This window comes from Typopeltis vanoorti, chromosome 5 (assembly GCF_054136105.1).
Source record: "Typopeltis vanoorti isolate ZY-2024b chromosome 5, IOZ_Tvanoo_1.0, whole genome shotgun sequence".
Classification (NCBI taxonomy): domain Eukaryota; kingdom Metazoa; phylum Arthropoda; class Arachnida; order Uropygi; family Thelyphonidae; genus Typopeltis; species Typopeltis vanoorti.
The window spans coordinates 35,642,397-35,659,771 of record NC_143553.1 but is presented as its reverse complement, the minus strand read 5'-3'; the positions used below and the strand labels follow the sequence as shown (position 1 = coordinate 35,659,771).

At 36.2% G+C, this 17,375-nt stretch overlaps 1 protein-coding gene across 2 annotated transcripts in view; it reads right to left on the bottom strand.

Annotated features, from left to right (window-relative positions):
* The window catches only part of LOC150106316 (uncharacterized), a 129,072-nt gene that overhangs the window by 67,193 nt on the left and 44,504 nt on the right, over positions 1 to 17,375 (bottom strand). For both annotated transcript variants that reach the window (XM_090392356.1, XM_090392355.1), the window contains exon 4: positions 15,355 to 15,409. In XM_090392356.1, coding sequence (XP_090248482.1) covers positions 15,355 to 15,409 — 55 coding nt within the window. The remainder of the gene's footprint in view (positions 1 to 15,354; positions 15,410 to 17,375) is intronic.

The window sequence follows — 17,375 nt, the reverse complement described above, 5'->3', positions numbered from 1 at the left end:
ACATAGATTAAGAGAAAGAATGGTCGCAGGCAGAGAAGGAAACTCATTCTATACAGCTGCTGAGAGATAATTCCCTGAGGCAGCATGTAATGGAGGGGACATGAGGTCTGGGAGGGCATGATCTGATCAAAGCATCAGAGAACTTAGCAATAACTAATCTAACAATGCTGCCTTTGCTTGGAGAATGTGACTGTAGTCTTGACTTGGGAGATTGCCAGATATGTTAATAAGGGATATATGTGGAATTACAAAGCAGGTGATTATGACATGCTGGGGAGTCAGCTTTCAGTAGGGCCATGGCAGGTGGTCAAGGGATGTTTGAAGAAAGCAGTATCAGAATGTATACCCATAGTCAGAAGGATAAATCAGGATGGAGTTAGATGGATGAGCAGCATCATTAAGCAAGAGTTGCAGACAAAGAAAACATTGTCTAGGGAATAAAGTGATTAGCATGCCACTGAGCAATAAAAGGCACAAGCAAGAAGAGTGACCTGTATGGTAAGGAAAGGCCAAAGCTAATTATGAGAGAAAGCTAGATAGTTGATAAAGCCAAAAGAAATCATAGAGTTCTTTCACAGTTGTGACACATAAAAGGAGGAATGACTTTGGAAGGATAACTTCAGAAAGTGCTGGTGTGGGGAAATATCAGAAACAAACTAGATAGTTGTAATAAATTTAGTTTAATCCTTTATCCAAGTGTGAGCAAACAAAGATTGCGCCTGAAAGTATCTTCAGGACTGGGGTAAGGTAGTACAACACCGGACAACTTGTTGCAAAGGTGGAGCAAGCTAACATTACTCCTATCTCAGTATCTCCCATAATGCAGAACACATTTCCTTGTGGATATGTATAATGTTATGCATTAATGGAAAGTCAATACCCAGACTAGTTTTGACCTTTATTGAGGTCTCTTCAGTGGGAGCCAAGCCCAAGTTGAGATACCAGGCAGAAGCATTAGCAAGGTCATCTTTACCTATAGGAGTTGCCAAACGATTTGCCACCTTTTTATTGAATTACTCTGGATTTAGAGAAAGATGTTGAAATTTTATTTTTCACTTGGTTAGACTACAATAAATTTAATTTAATCCTTTATCCAAGTGTGAGCAAACAAAGTATGTGCCTAAAAGTATCTTCAGGACTGGGGTAAGGTAGTACAACACCGGGCAACTCGTTGCAAAGATGGAGCAAACTAACATCACTCCTATCTCAGTATCTCCCATAATGCACAACACATCTCCTTGCGGATATGTATAATGTTATGCATTAAGGTAAGGGCCACTGGGTAGTGGCCCTTACCTTAACAATATAATTTATTGAGAAATATATACGTTTAAAATAATTCTTTTTTTTCTTAATAATGATTCCATGCATTAATGATGCATATCCAAAAATTGGCACGTATCCCCTGAAGACCTTCACGTACTCCTGGGAGTACACGTACGCCACTTTGATAAACACTTCCCTAGACCTACCTGGAGTATTAGAAAGTGACAACATTGCTATATCAGTAAAGCTATTTAATAAGGTCTACGATACAGGCATATTCCCACAAGACCGGTTACAGTCGACCCTCATCATACTACCTAAAAAAGCAAATGCGAAAACGTGTAATGACTATAGAATGATCAGCCGAATGAGTCATGTTCTCAAAATGTTCCTGAAAATAATTCAAAAAAGAATATACAGAAAATTTGAAGACACTATCAGTGATATCCAGTTCGGCTTCAGAAATGGTTTGGGAACAAGAGAGGCTCTTTTCTGCTCTCAAATCTTATTCCAAAAATGTATTGATCAAAACAAGGAAGTATTCATTTGCTTCATTGACTTTGAGAAAGCATTTGATAGTCCAACATACTAAAATGATTACACTATTAAAGAGAATTGGATTAGATGGTAAAGACATCAGGATCATTCAAAACTTATATTGGAACCAAAAGGCATCTGTTCAAGTTGATGACATTATTACAGACCCCATTAACATCAAACGAGGAGTAAGGCAAGGATGTGTGCTGTCACCTCTTCTTTTTAACATATACTCAGAAGCCATATTTCAAAAAATCTTAAAAAGGAAGAGAGGAAAGGATTAATGTAAATGGTGAAATCATCGGTAACATCCGATATGCTGATGACAATATTCAGGATCTTCAAGATCTTCTGGAACTAGTGAATGAAGAGAGTGAAAAAAATGGGATTAAAAATAAATATCACCAAAACTAAATTATGGTCATAAGCAAGGAACCAATTCTTAATTCATCACTTTCTTTAAATGCGAAAAGAATAGAAAGAGTGACAAAGTTTAAATATCTCGGATGCCAGTTAAATGAAGAATGCAATGCAGAAATGGAAATAAAAGTTAGAATTGAAACGGCAAGAAAAAATTTTCTCCTAATGAAATCAACACTGTGTAACCGCAACTTAAACTTAGAGTGCGCATGGTTAAATGCTATGTATGGTCTATAGTGCTGTACGGTGCAGAAACTTGGACCTTGAAGACAACATCAATAAAAAAACTTGAAGCCTTTGTGATGTGGTTATACAGATGAATGTTAAAAATCCCATGGACAGCAAAAACATCCAAACAGGAAGTAATGGAACAAATGGAGAAATCATGTGAAATTTTAGATAACATAAAAAGGAAAACTGAATATCTTGGTAACCTACTTCGTAACGAAAAATATAAAATACTTCAATTGCTTATAAAGGGGAAGATAAATGGAAGAGGAGAAGGAAGACAAAGAAAATCTTTGCCGACAGACATCAGACAGTGGACTGGCATGAGCTCTGAGGGACTGTTTAGAGTGACTGAGGATCACTCAAAATATGCCAAGGTGGTCGCCGACCTCCGATAGGAGATGGCACTCAAAGAAGAACAAATAGTGCAATTAGAGACAACTGGGATAAAAACAGCACTAACTAATGAATTACATCTTCCCTCCAACAGAAACTGCTGTATAGACTCAAGCAAAACATGTTGCCAGTGCAACATACGGTTTTGCATGACACCACCCCCATCGTGAACATGTTAAAACTAAGAAATATATAGTGAATGTGTTTCAGATATTATTATGGAATTCGGTTGAAGAGAATTAGCATTTCAACTCAACTGTTGGTTTGCCTTTGCCTTTAGTTCTCGCGATATTTTGTTAATACGACACCAATCATTTGCACTTCTTCGCAGCTGCTCTATCTCTACTGGTCTACCATTGCTGTCTGTTTCGCACTCTGCTTAGTTCTCATTAGTCATTAGTGAAGGATTGTTCATTGTGTATCTAAAGTCTTGTAAATTACTGGTAATTTCTGCTTGAAATAATGAGAAAGAAAATGAAGCTATTTGGGTAAATGACTTTGACGATGCACACAAAGAAACTGTTTTCGATGCCAAAAGCAGCGATTGTGAATAGGGGCTTCTTGGTAAGTCACACCATTTTCAGTTTTTTTCTGAAAACTGGAGTTTCTGAAAATCCCCGTATATATCTCGTACCACGATTTTCAGGGAAAAAAAGTGCGAGTTATATTTGAGTAAACACGGTAATTTTTTTAGCTTTCAATTTCTTAAGTATGGATCATTGGTTAAAGACTAGACTTATAAAATACACAAAAGAGAGCAATATAGCAAATACAAGTAGCTGTAAGCAACAAGGAAACGTTGATATTGTATCTGGATCAAATGAAATTGATAAGGGTGTGTCGTCTGACATCTCTAGAGAACCAGCTATGATATGAATTACTTGATATATGGATTTTCGTGGAAAGACATGAAGAGGAACCTATTCAATTATGTGTCATTGGTGAAACTTTAAAAAATGAAAGCATGAAATTATCTAAATTAAATCGCCATTTGGAATCTAAAAATAATTATTACAAGGACAAACCTGTAGCATTTTTTCAAATAAACTAAAAATTTAAAAGAATCTCAAAAATTATGTCGATTGTGTCAGGAGGTGAAAATATGAAGATTATAGAAGCTTCATAACATGTGTCACTATTAGTAGCAAAAAGTGGCACAGCAGAAACAATTGACGAAAATTTGGTCAAGCCTGCAGCAAAAATAATAGCAGAAATTATGATCGGAGATAATGCAAAAAGGATTTGTCTTTCAAATAGTACTGTTTATCGAAAAATCACTGAAATTGCTGAAAATATAAAACAAACATTATCCAATATGCATAAGTCATTATTATGCAGGTCGATGAATCCACCGACATTACAAATTTTGCAAATCTTCTAGTGTTCGTTAGGTATGAAAAAATCAAAATCTTCATGACGACCTTATATATTGTCAACCCTTGCCAGAACATACAACAGGAGAAAAAATATTCAACAATATATATAGATTTATGCATCAAAACAAGCTTGATTGGAAAAGATTTGTTGGAATAAGCCAGATGGAGCAAAATCCATGGTCGAATCTAAAAAAGGACTTGTGTATGCAGCAGTAGACACACACACTGCTCTAAATGCCAGACTTTTCTCTCAGCTTTGCAAAGAAATGAGAAATAATCATACACAACTTCTTTTCCAAACCAATGTTCGTTGGCTTTCTCATGGAAAAGTCCTTACTCATTTATTTGAAATTCGGAATGAACTACAAATTTTTCTTGATGAAAAGTTTAGAATTGAAAAAACATTTTCATAATTGGAAATGGCTCAGTCAAGTAACATACTTGCCAGATATACTTACTGTATTAAATAATCTTAATTTGTCTTCATAAAACAAGGAAATTTCTATATTTCATGTTCAAGATAAAGTGAACACCACATTGGCAAAGATGAAGTTATGGCAAAAGGGAGTTGGTAATGAAGAATTTGATGCATTTCCATCTCTTCATGAATTGCTCGCAAGTTCAAATGAACAAACTGATAATGATGTGAAAATTACTATCATGCAGCATTCACAAAGCTTATAAATGAATCTAGAAAAGTATTTCTCTGAACTGGACATTAATATTGAATGGATAAGATAATCTTTAAATATCAAAAATCTATGCCAAAGGATCTCTCGCCAAAAAAAGAACAACTTTTGGAACTAGCTTCTGATAGTTTTCTAAAAAATAAATACAACGAGAATATGTTATCATCGTTTTGGCTACAAATAGATGTATCTCTTTTGTATTTCAGGAAATACAAAAGAATTTCCTGAAATTAATGAATAAAACTCTAAGGCTCATTTTTCCATTTCCAAGGTAATGTCGATGCAAAGTTGGATTTTCAGCCCTTGTAGATATTAAGACGAAGAAGAGGAACTGCATTATAGATGTCAAACACATCTGAGATTGAAATTAACAACTACAGAGCCAAATTTTGCTGAAATTTTATCTCCCACCATAAATAATTTCACTTCTCTCATTAATGATAAATTATTTAAATTAAGGTCAAAATTTATAGCATCTTTATAAATTGTATTCTATTAAAAATAAATCATATTTTTTGTTTACATGAACATATAAATTCAAATAAAATAGACATTTACAATGAAATATACTTTATTTATTTATTATTATTTTGATAAGCGTGTTCAGTCTAGTGGCTATGCGCTTCGCAACCATATGCCTGGGGAAGGAGTGTCCTAGGTTTAATTCCCTTCGCCGACGTGAGGAGCTTAAGGATCTTTCTCAGCCATAGCCAAGTTCGCCGGTTTTGGGCATGGACAGCAGAGTTTTTCCCCCAGTTTATCTGAGGGTTTTCATCCCACAAGCAGGCAAACCGGCCCCATGAACAAACGCTGCTACAGTCAAAAATACATTTCCCCCCCCTCAGCGGCAGGCCATATGGGGGTTGTACTAATTAAAGTCGTATCTACGTAACATGTGGACCCTGCATCGAAAGTGGGAAAAACGCACAGAGGAAGAAGATTTTGATAAGGAGGTACTTCGTAATAATGAAAATTTAAGAAGGAGTATGCGGATATCTGAAGTTTGAGAAACACTGGTCTAGGGGAAGTGGCTAGTCTATGGTAGAGCAGATAAGAGATGCCAATTTTTTATATGGTTTGTAACAAGTTGTCAGGTCATATTTTTTTTAGGATTTTTTGTTAGCTTTTCAGAAAACACCTCAGATATAAGGAATGGTGATAGATTTAGAGTAATCTCTGTTATGAAGAGGGGAAAGAGGAGTTGTGGTTAATTGATTTTAATATTTCTTGGATTTTTGGGGGAGTTGTAGCCATTGGCTCCAAAGGTGTTAAGAATATGCTTAAGTTCAGTAGTTAGGGCAGTGTTATCTGAACTGATTCATTTGGCCTGTTATACAGGGTTTTTATAATCTCATATTGTTTGGAGGAGGATGGTGGTATTATTGCTGGTGAATGTATATACCTGTATGTGTAGGTTTTCAGTAAACAGAGAAAGCCAGAGATCCATCAGGCTGGCATATAATCAGTGTCTAGGAAAGAGAGATAGTTACTGTTTTCCTTTTCCAAGGTAAACTGGATCCTGGGTGTTGATTTTTTAAGTGTGCTAAGAAATTGTAGAGTATATCCACATCATCTATAGCATAGCCAAACAGTAGGTTTATGTGGAGTCGAGTTTAAGGCCTTTTCTTCAAAGGTCTCCATTAAGAAGTTGGCCAGGGGTGGAGAGAGTGGAGAACCCATGGCTGTCTCCTCTTTCTCTTTGTAGAATTTTGCTTGCCAAATAAAATAGCCCGAGTTCATAGTGAACTGAAATATAGCTGATATATCGGGAGGAAATTTGGCTTGGATAAGGTCTAAGGTATCTTTGAGTGGGACATTGGTGAATAAGGAGGAGACATCAAAACTGACCATTATGTCAGTGTGTTCGAGTGAGAGGTTTTCAATACCCCGGCTTTAAAGTAGGCTGGATAATATATTGTATAAACACTTTGGCTAAATGTTTGGCTAATTTGTATGTGGGAGAATCAATGCCATCCACAATGGGAGGTAATGGCACATTCTGTTAGTCCATATATTCTGGGAGAGGTCTGAAGTTAAAAGGTCTTAGTTTGTTAGTCACTTCCACAGGCCAAGAAGTAAGCTTCTTGAGGATCCAATGGAGTGTTCTGATTTGGAAGCTGGTGGGATCATATTCTTTTTTTTTTTGGGGGGGGGGGGGGGTAGGTAGACCGATCTAACAGTAAAGAAGTAAACAGTGGCATTTCCTTTATCTGCTTTAGTAATTATTATTTTACTGTTTTTTTTTCTTATTTCCTGCAGAGCTTTGAATTCTTTTTTAGATAGGTTGCTTTTTTGGTGGTTTAGCTTGGGTAAAAACACTGGCTACATCCAGTCAGATATTGTTAGCAATATTGTTGTGAAGGTTGCAGATACCACATTCTACCTATATCGTTATTTCTTCAGAAGGGATTTTTTTCGGTGCTCTGGCGAAGTTGTGGCCAAGCGTGAGTCGCTGACTGCTTCAGGGTAAGGGATGACAGGTTTATTACTGTGTTGAGCAGTAGTTCAGGTTTGCAAGCGGAGTTCTTTTTTAAACTTTTGAATTTTTTCATGTGCCAACATCATATTTTTGGGAATTCCTTTTCTGCTGAAGCATTTGAGATGTCAGAAATTATTGTAGAAAGGTCGATGTTCAGCATGGCAGCAAGCTCCTCTCTAGGACACGAACAGCCTCGGTGTCGGCTAAGAGAATGCAGGTGGCAGCAATCTCTTCCTGTAATAGAGAAAGAGAAGCTAGTGCATCCATATATGTATGCAGAGAGCTTTAGGTGAAGTGGTGTTTTAATTTTACACAGTTCGGGATCACATTATTATCCTGGCAGCGTTTAAGAAAGGCTAATTGATTCAGTTGTCTAGAGATCTTCAGTTTTAACTTGTCATATTGACTGGCCTTGCATGCGATGGAATCTCCATGGATATTGTAATTCTTGTGGATAAACTTCATCATCAAATTCCTCCCATGTACCCTCAAGGGGTGTATAGGATATGATAGTACTACATGAAAAAATTACATCATTACTAACTTACTTTCTACAATTTTCCTCCAAATCAGTCTGTTCCTTCTCAAGACTCCAGCATTATCAGATCTTATATTTCTATCATCTAAGGCACTTTGTACTGTGTCAATCCACCTAAATCTTGGTCTTCCTCTGGGTCGTTTTCCTGGCAACCTGGCAGAGAACACTTGTTTTGCTAATCTTTACTCTCCCATTCTATTTAAGTGACCATACCACCTGAGATTAGCTCTGCTAATGCATTCCTAGATGCTGACAATGTCAAGTTTTTTCCTAATATCCTCGTTTTTAATATGATATTGCCATTGATGCCATCTGTTCACCTCTAATCTTTCTCACGACTCTCATCTGCGGTCTCTAGTCTTTGGTCAAGTGTTTTACTTCTGACCCAGCTCTCAGATCCATAAGTTAAAACTGGTTTGAACACTGTCTTGTATACAGCTAATTTAGTGTTCCGACTAATTTCTCTCTTATTCCATATGAATTTATTCAATTGACTTCCCACCATACAAGCTTTTGCTGATTCTGTTGTCCATTTCTATATTTAATTTACCATCCTCACTAAAAATCATGCCTAAGTAGCTGAAATGTTTTACTTGTTCCACAGGTTCTCCATTCACAACACAGCTGACATTTTCAATGATTCTGCCTATTTTCATTGTCTATGTCTTTTTATTGCTGACCTTCATACCATATCTATTACAACAGTTATTCAATTTAGTCAGAGAATCTTGCAGACTTGTAGCGGATTTATTTAGAAGTATAACATCATCCACATAAAGCAAAGTGCTGACATTAACATCTCCAATTTTGATATCATGTTCAATACCACTTTCCTTCATAATGTGATCCATATAGATAATGAATAACAGAGGGGATAATGTACATCCTTGTCTCACACCAGATTTAACATTAAACCATCTTCCTGTACTTCCTTCAATTCTAACTGGTGACTTACAACTCAAATAAAGACTAAGTATTGCTTGATATAATGCCCCATTGACACCATATAACTGTAGTGTATTGAATAGCTTCTCTCTTGGCACCTTTTCATATGCCTTTTCCAGATCGACAAAACTTAAATACGGATCTTCGTTATATTCCCATGCTTTCTCGACTATTTGTCGTAAAGTGAAAATCTGATCCTGACAGTGTCTATTTTGCCTGAATCCAGCTTTTCTTCTACAATTCTTCCCAATCGTTCCTCGAGTATACTTGCATAGTTCTTGCCAGGAACACTTAGTAGGGAAATACCTCTGTAATTCTCACATTCAGTTTTATTTCCCTTTTTATATATTGGTACTATGAGAGCTCTACTCCAATCATCGGGAATTCGTCCCTCTGTCCAGGCTTTCTGAACTATGCAGTACAGCCATTTCATTTAGCTTTGCTTCAAGTTTGCTTCATTTAGCAGTTTTTCAAAATAATTACTCCACACTTCAAGGATATCTTTTTCTTCTGTTTTCATGTCACCTTTATCATCTCTAACTCCTTTTACAGCACTCTTTCCTCTATTCCTAAGCTTCTTCAACAACCTCCAGAATATTTTGCGACCTTCTTGATATTTATTTTCTATATTCTTGCCAAAGTCCTCCCATGACTTTTGTTTAGCTAGTTTTACACAGTGCTTAGCATTCTTGCATTGGTCTCTGTATTCTCTAAGAGCACAAGCTGACTTATTTGGCAGGAACTTTTGATATGCTTTCTTCTTTTCCTTCACTGCCTGTTTAACTTACTGTGTCCACCATGGAGTTCTAATTTTTCTATCCTTGCAGACAACTTCACCACATGCCTCTCTAGCTGAATCAATCAGGGCTTTATTCAAGGCTTGCCACTAAATCTCCGAGGTTTGATTCCTGTTCTCAAACTCTTTCTTTTTTTTTTTTTTCAATAATCTTTGTGTATTTTAGTCTACAGTTCACATCTGAGAGATGCTCAACTTTTATTCACGTTAAAACTTTCTTACATGTTATTCTTTTCAATATGAAATTCAATTTTATGCTGCTCAAGACTAAATAGTGATCACTTCCAATTTCAAATCTTTTGTACACTCTGGTGTCCTGCACCAGGGAGAAAACATCACTATCAACAATAACATAGTCAATAAGACTTTTCTTATTCCTTGCCTCTTCTCTCCATGTGAATTTGTGCACATTTTTATGTTGGAACATGGTGTTAGTAATAACCAGTCCATGTCCTGAGCAGAAATCCAACAGGGATTTGCCATTATTATTAGCTTTGCTCTTTTCTACAAATTTTCCCAAAATATTTTTGTATGTCTCACAATCATTTCCTCCTCTGCTATTTAGATCCCCAACAAGGACCAACTTTTCCTTTTTCATTGTGTCAGTTGCTTTTTCTAAAGCATCAAAACATTCCTCCACTTCTACCTTAGTAGAACCTTCTGTGGGACCATAGATACAGATAATATAGATAAAGATCTCACCAGTTTTTGTCTTTTTTGTTTCAGTCACCCCTATTATGTCGATCTGGTACTTATCTAATTCCTCAGCTAGCTCCATTTCTTTGCCATTCAGGCTTCTTATGTTGATAGTACTGATCTTTAACTCTGGTGATGTTGAGTTGGGGTGTGTGTTTCAGATTTGTTCCAGTGGCTGACTTTTCGCTGTTAGCCCTGGTTCCCTGGCAAAAACAACGGGGGCCTTGTTTAACAGGGCAATGCCCCAGCAGGCATGAAATTTTGTCATGTTGTACCATCATTTTTTGTTTTGGTTTAACCAATAAGAATACAATTTGGTCGGCTAAATCCCAAATTGCCAGCCCATCCTCGTTCGTTCAGTATCCAAGTAGATACCCAACAGGGTGCACCACGAGAAGGTGAGGATTGGACATTAGGTCAGAAGCCGTGGTTGGTTCTCCGCATTCATTTAAAGGCTACATGGAGGTCTCCTCTCAGTTATACAGCTTTGACCCTTAAGCACCCCATGGATAAACTTAAATATCGGAAATACATAACTGTAAGATTTTAGGGAGACACATATACTAGAATATTAATTAAAATACTTTAATTAATACTTCCTATATTTCGGTAATGTTACATTACCATCTTCAGGGATCACAAAATAATGATATGTGCACGCAGGCACTAACACTAAGCAAATATGGCTGAAGAAAACAACTGTAGTCAATCTTAGAGTCTTAAAGGTGTCCCCTAGTGGACTAAATCGGTATGAATTGGCTGTTGGGCTGATGTTCTTAGACTGCAAGCTTCCCATATTTGGGGCAGTCTCATGCATAAAAATTTGTTGAGGTTTGGGAGTTTTTTTTTAGAGCTGACGCTGATTCCAGGAATAATCTCTCATATTTATACTTGCTGTGGTGTAGTAAAGTAGCTTTCTTCTGGCATGTTTTGTGGCGGGCGCCCAAAAGCATGGTCAACAAGTCCCAAGTGGCTCTATTGGTGGAACCAGATATAGTCCTTATGCTCAGATATTCTGATATTACTGTGTGGCAACGCTACGTAGATGACGTGTTCGCTATTTGGCTGAATGGCTTGGATACACTCCACAACTTCTTAACAAACTCAAACAATCAACACCCCAGGATCCAGTTTACCTTGGAAAAAGAAAACAATAACTAACTCCCTTTCCTAGACACTCTGATTACATGCCAGCCTGATGGATCCCTGGCTTTTTCTGTTGTGAAAACTTAACACATACAGGTAGATACATTCGCCAGCAATAATACCACCATCCCCCTCCAAATAATATGGGATTATAAAAACCCTGTATAACAGGCCAAATGAATCAGTTCAGATAACAATGCCCTAACTACTGAATTTAACCATATTCTTAACACCTTTGGAGCCGATGGCTACAACATCCCAAATTCCAAAAAATATTAAACCAATTAACCCCTCCCTTAATAACAGAGATTACTCTAAATCTATCACCATTCCTTATATCTGGGATACTTCTGAAAAGCTAACAAAAATCCTAAAAAAACATGACCTGACAACTTGTTACAAGCCATATAAAAAATTGGCATCTCTTATCTGCTCCACCAAAGACCAACCACTTCCCCTAGACCTACCTGGAGTATACCAGGTCCCTTGTAGTTACAAACTGTCCTACTACTACCAAACAGGCAGGACAGCTAATATCAGGATATCTGAACATAAGGACTATATCTGTAACCATGCTTTGGACACCAACTACAAAATACACTGGAAGAAAGTCACTTTACTACACTGCAGCAAGTATAAATATGAGATTATTCCTGGATTCAGCATTAGCTCTAAAAAATTTCCCAAACCTCAATAAATTTGGATGCATGAGACTGCCCCAAATACGGGAAGGTTGCATTCTAAGAAAATCAGTCCCCAACAGCCAATACAACCCAATTTAGCCAACTAAGGGACACCTTTAGGACTCTAGGACCGACTTCAGTTGTTTTCATCAGCCATAATTGCTTGGTGTTAGTGCCTGTGTGCACATATCATTATTTTGTGATCCCTGAAGATGATAATGTAACATTACCAAAATATAGGAATTATTAATTAAAGTTTTTTAATTAATATTCCAGTATATGTTGTCTTTCCCTAAAATCTGACAGTTATGCTTACTTTTTTTTTTTTTTTATATAATAAAGTGACAATGTAGTTGGATAACGGAAATGGCTACTCAGTGATATTGCTAGGCTTTTGCAAAGGCGTTTGACAAGATTCCACATAGAACTGTGTTGCATAAATTGGAGCAAACGAGGATGGATATGAATCTGGTGATTTGATATCAGGGTAGTTTATGGAGGAGTTGAGTCCAGGAGATGGCAAGTGACCACTAATGTGCCACAGAGCTCATTACTTGGTTATCTGTTGTTTAATTTGTATATCAATGATATGGGAAATGATGTGATAGGAAATATTCAGTTGTTTACTGATGGTGATAAACTAGGAAGACCAATGGTAAATTGGTCTTCCTAATTTATCACCATCAGTAAACAACTTATGGGAAAAGATCACAAGCTGTGTGTTATATTGATGGAACTGAACTATAGAAACCTGATGAGGCCAGGGACTTGCAGGTGATTGTGAACAAGGAGTTAAAGTTTACAGCACATATTGCAAAGGTAACCAAAACAGCACATCAGATTACATGGCTGTTGAAAAGCAGGCTAATAAGCAGGAATAGAGATGTTATTGTTCCCCTGAATAAGACAACATCTGGACTGCTGCACATAGATCTCAACACCTGGATTCTGTGGGGATAATTAAGTGGCGGAGAGGCAGGTGATAAAGATTGTGGCAGGGAATGCTCCTATGAGAACAGATTAACAGTCTGTGGGCTTCAAAAACTAGTTGAGAAAGGAAAAAGAGGAGACATGACAGAAGAATATAAGTTATTAAAGGGGTTTTATAGGATTAACACTGAAGACTTTTCAGTATATGGTAGGAAGGGAGAGAACAGGGGTCAGAGAACAGTAGATATTGTGTAAAAGTGCAGTTAACAAGGGTATTGGGACTAGATTTCTTGCTTGAAGGATGGTGAATGGGCAGAATGAATTACTAGAGGTGGTTGTGAGTGCTGCATCAGTGAATGACTTTAAAGGAGAGGTATGATGCCACACTTTATTGGCTACTGCTTACTTTTATCACTTTTTTAATGTGAACACCCATCAAAAGTTCGATGTATTACATATTTTAATACCATGAGTGGGGCTAAGGTTTAGATAGTCCAATTTCCCTGTGTGATAATTAATATCCTGGAATGAGTCTTCTGACTCAATAGGGATACCTGTATAAAAATAATAATATTCTTACCAGTCTGCCATGACTTTTTTCAGCTCCTTTTACAGAATGCTTTGATTTCTTACATGTTTCTATATTCTCTCCGCGTGCATATCCTGACTTTTTGATACTCTACTTTTGATAAGCTTTTTTCCCTCCCATGACTGCCTCTAACTTCCTGAGTCCACCAGAGAGTTGCGAATTTTTCTATCCTTGCAGACAACTTCATCACATGCCTCTCTGGCTGAATGAATCAATATTTTCTTCAGAGTCAAGCACTCAGTCTCACAGGTTTGGTTCTTATTTTCTAACTCTCATTTCTTTTAACACTATTTGTATAACTCACTACTATTCATCTCTGAAAGCTTTAACTTTCAGAGATGAATAGTAGTATGAGCGACTTTCTTACACATTTTCCTCTTACATATGACAGGTAATTTTATCCTGCTCAAAACTAAATGGTGGTGACATCTTATTTTAAATCCTCTGTCCTGTAATCATGAACCACGTGAAAATAGTGCTATCAACAATAACATTGTCAGTGAGATTTCTAGTGTCTTCTGTCGATGCCAATTACTCCACATCTTTATGTTTTTTCTCCAATCTTTTGCAAAACATTTTTAAATGTATGGTATTCATTTCTTGCTCTGGTGTTTGCATCTACAAGGACTTTTTTTTTTTTTTTTTTTTTTGTTAATTGCCTTCTCTAGCAACTCAAAAATTTCCTCCATTTCTTCCTTAGCAATACATTCACTAGTATCGAACTTGTGATGCTTTTTCTGCAAGCAGTCTAGTGCTGAGGAGTATGCACTTCTCAGCGCTATACACACTCCTTGATTATATTTCTTTTGAACATTTTCTAGCAATGTTCTTTCATTCAGTTAAAAATATCTTAACTAGCCAGAACATCTTCAATTTCTGTATCACTTATTTGATTTTTATTTATTTATTTGTTTTACTGTATTCTTTCCTCCATTTCTAAGTTTCCCAATAGCCTTCAGAACATTTTGCCACTTCATGATATTTTATCTTCTTTCCTGATTCTTCATGAATTTTAGTTAGCTTTCTTGTATTTTTCTCTCTATTTTCTCATGCATCTGCTAACTTATTTGATAGGCAATTTCACTGATTTCTTCTTTTCCAGGATTCCAGGGTTTCCACCATGAATCTCTGATTTTTCTATCTTTGCAGAGAGCTTCACCACATGCCTCCTAAGCTGCATCAATTAATGTTTTCTTCAGACTTTGCTGATGCATCACCAAGATCTGGTTCTCATTTTCAAACACTTTCCTTTTTTTTTATCCAATAATATTTGCATATTTGAGACAACAGCTCACCTATAATATCTCCTTAACCTCTCTACCAGCTGTGGTGGTTGCACTTCTTATCCATGTTATTCAATAGCTGTTATAGAATCATATCCAGATTTTGCTGGACATCTATAGACGTCCTGGCTGGTTAGGGTGTTACCTCTGTTCTACTGGTTCTTATAAATTAATTTAATAAAACAATGAAGACAAAATAATACATGTGACCTCTTAACATGGATGATTAAATAATTAAACATGAATGAGTACAAAAATTTATTTTTGTAATGAAATCTAGTTCGTCATATTTTCTGGAAAAATATTGTATAATTAAATTTCAAAAGTGATTTTTCATAAAAGATACAATAATCATACCATGAGCTTGGTTAGGTCCATGATAAGGATCCTGGCCTAGTATGACAACTTTGATCTATGAAATATAAGAATAAGTTACTACAGAACGAAGAAACAAAAATGCCTACAGCATCTTTTTAATAATAAATACTATATAGGTTGAATATTATATTTAAAATTTTTAAAAAAAAATTTAACATTTGTCAAAATAAATACAGAATTTATTCCTTGAGTTTTATTTTTACTTCACTGAAACCTTATCATTTTTTTCTATGATCTGCCCTAACATAAATTAATCATTAAATATATTTCCAAAGATATTTCATGAAAGAATACGTACCTTTTATCTACTGAATAAAATTTAAATGCATTTATTGTTGAAGGTCCTAACACTACTCTTTATGTTATTACATAATATCCCGAGTAGTGATTTCCAAACTACTGCATATCAGGATCCTAGACTTAAGATCTATGACATTTGTGTTCCAAAACAATGTAGTGTGATCCTACCCAAGAAATTCCTTTTAGCCATAATATAAACTGATAAGAATTATGACATTGGCTTTGAACATCTCAACATGTCAGTCCTGATCAATAAAATCAATCCACTTGCTGTCTTACTGCTGAACAGGCTACCAGAAGTTTCTCTGCTAATAAGCATTCGGTATTTTCACATTCAGTATGCTACACATGGACACCTGTACCCCTGTTATGGTGACAATACAAAATTATATTCATGTATAAAATATCTCAAACCACCTGTCTCACATATATTTTTTTTTATATATTATTTCTGGGAGATTCCCATGTTACTCCTCTAAAATTAACTATTATTTGAATGGCTAATATAGCCTACTTTCATTTAGGAGTGCACCTTTTTTTAACAATGTCACTGGCTCTTTACCCAAATCTTAGGGCATTACTGAAGTGCTATAAAACTAATATAAGAATGTTCTGGAATAGGGATGTTCCAGAACATTTAACAATAAAAAAACACAACAACAAAAAGAAAAACAGGATACAGGAAAAACTGAAATGGCAGTCCACGTCCTTGAACAAAAACATACCTCGCAAATTGACAAGGCCATAATATTAGACATACAAGACAACAAAACAATGCTTAGAATATCAGAAACGATAGCCATAAAATGTGACGAAAACTCAATAAACATTCACCGACCCCCACATAATCTCTAGAGTTGGAAGCTCCATAACATAAAAATTAGGTCACAACTCCGACCAATAGGAGACAACACAAATACATCAAAGACAGAAACACCTAACCGACATAACATGGCATCCACTCCCCCCATGAGTTCCAAAGACAATGCCTGTCGAAACGACTCACACCCAGTTACTCCCACCCCTGACTCTTTCCCTTAAATCCCTCCTCTTCCCCAAAAAATAATTTGTCTTCAGATTCTTCTCTCACGCCCACCCCTCCCAAATGCTCTCTACCCACCCTTAATAATAATATTATACGTATAAAAACCCTGGGTTTTTTCAAATAATTCTCCCACATTACTTTAACCCCCCCTTCCTTTAACAGCTTAACATTATCCCGGCGATGTGCTGTTAAGCACATCACCAGGATAAGGAGACAGAAATCAACATCCAAAAAAGTATGTCCAAATTTTCCTCCTATTTTATTCTTCATATATTAGTTTTATAACACTTCAGTAATGCCCTAAGATTTGGGTAAAGAGCCAATAACATTGTAAAAAAAAGGTGCACGCCTAAACGAAGGTAGGCTATATTAGCCATTAAAATAATAGTTTATTTTAGAAGAGTAACATGGGAATTTTCCCAGAAATAATACCTAAAAAAATTATATGTGAGACAGGTGGTTTGAGTTATTTTATACATGAATGTAATTTTGTATTGTCAACATAACAGTACAGGTGTGCAGGTGTAGCATACTGAATGTGAAAATACTGAATGCTTATTAGCATAGAAACTTCTGGTAACCTGTTCAGAAGTAAGACAGCAAGTGGATTGGTTTTATTGGTCAGGACTGACATGCAGAGATGTTCAAAGCCAAT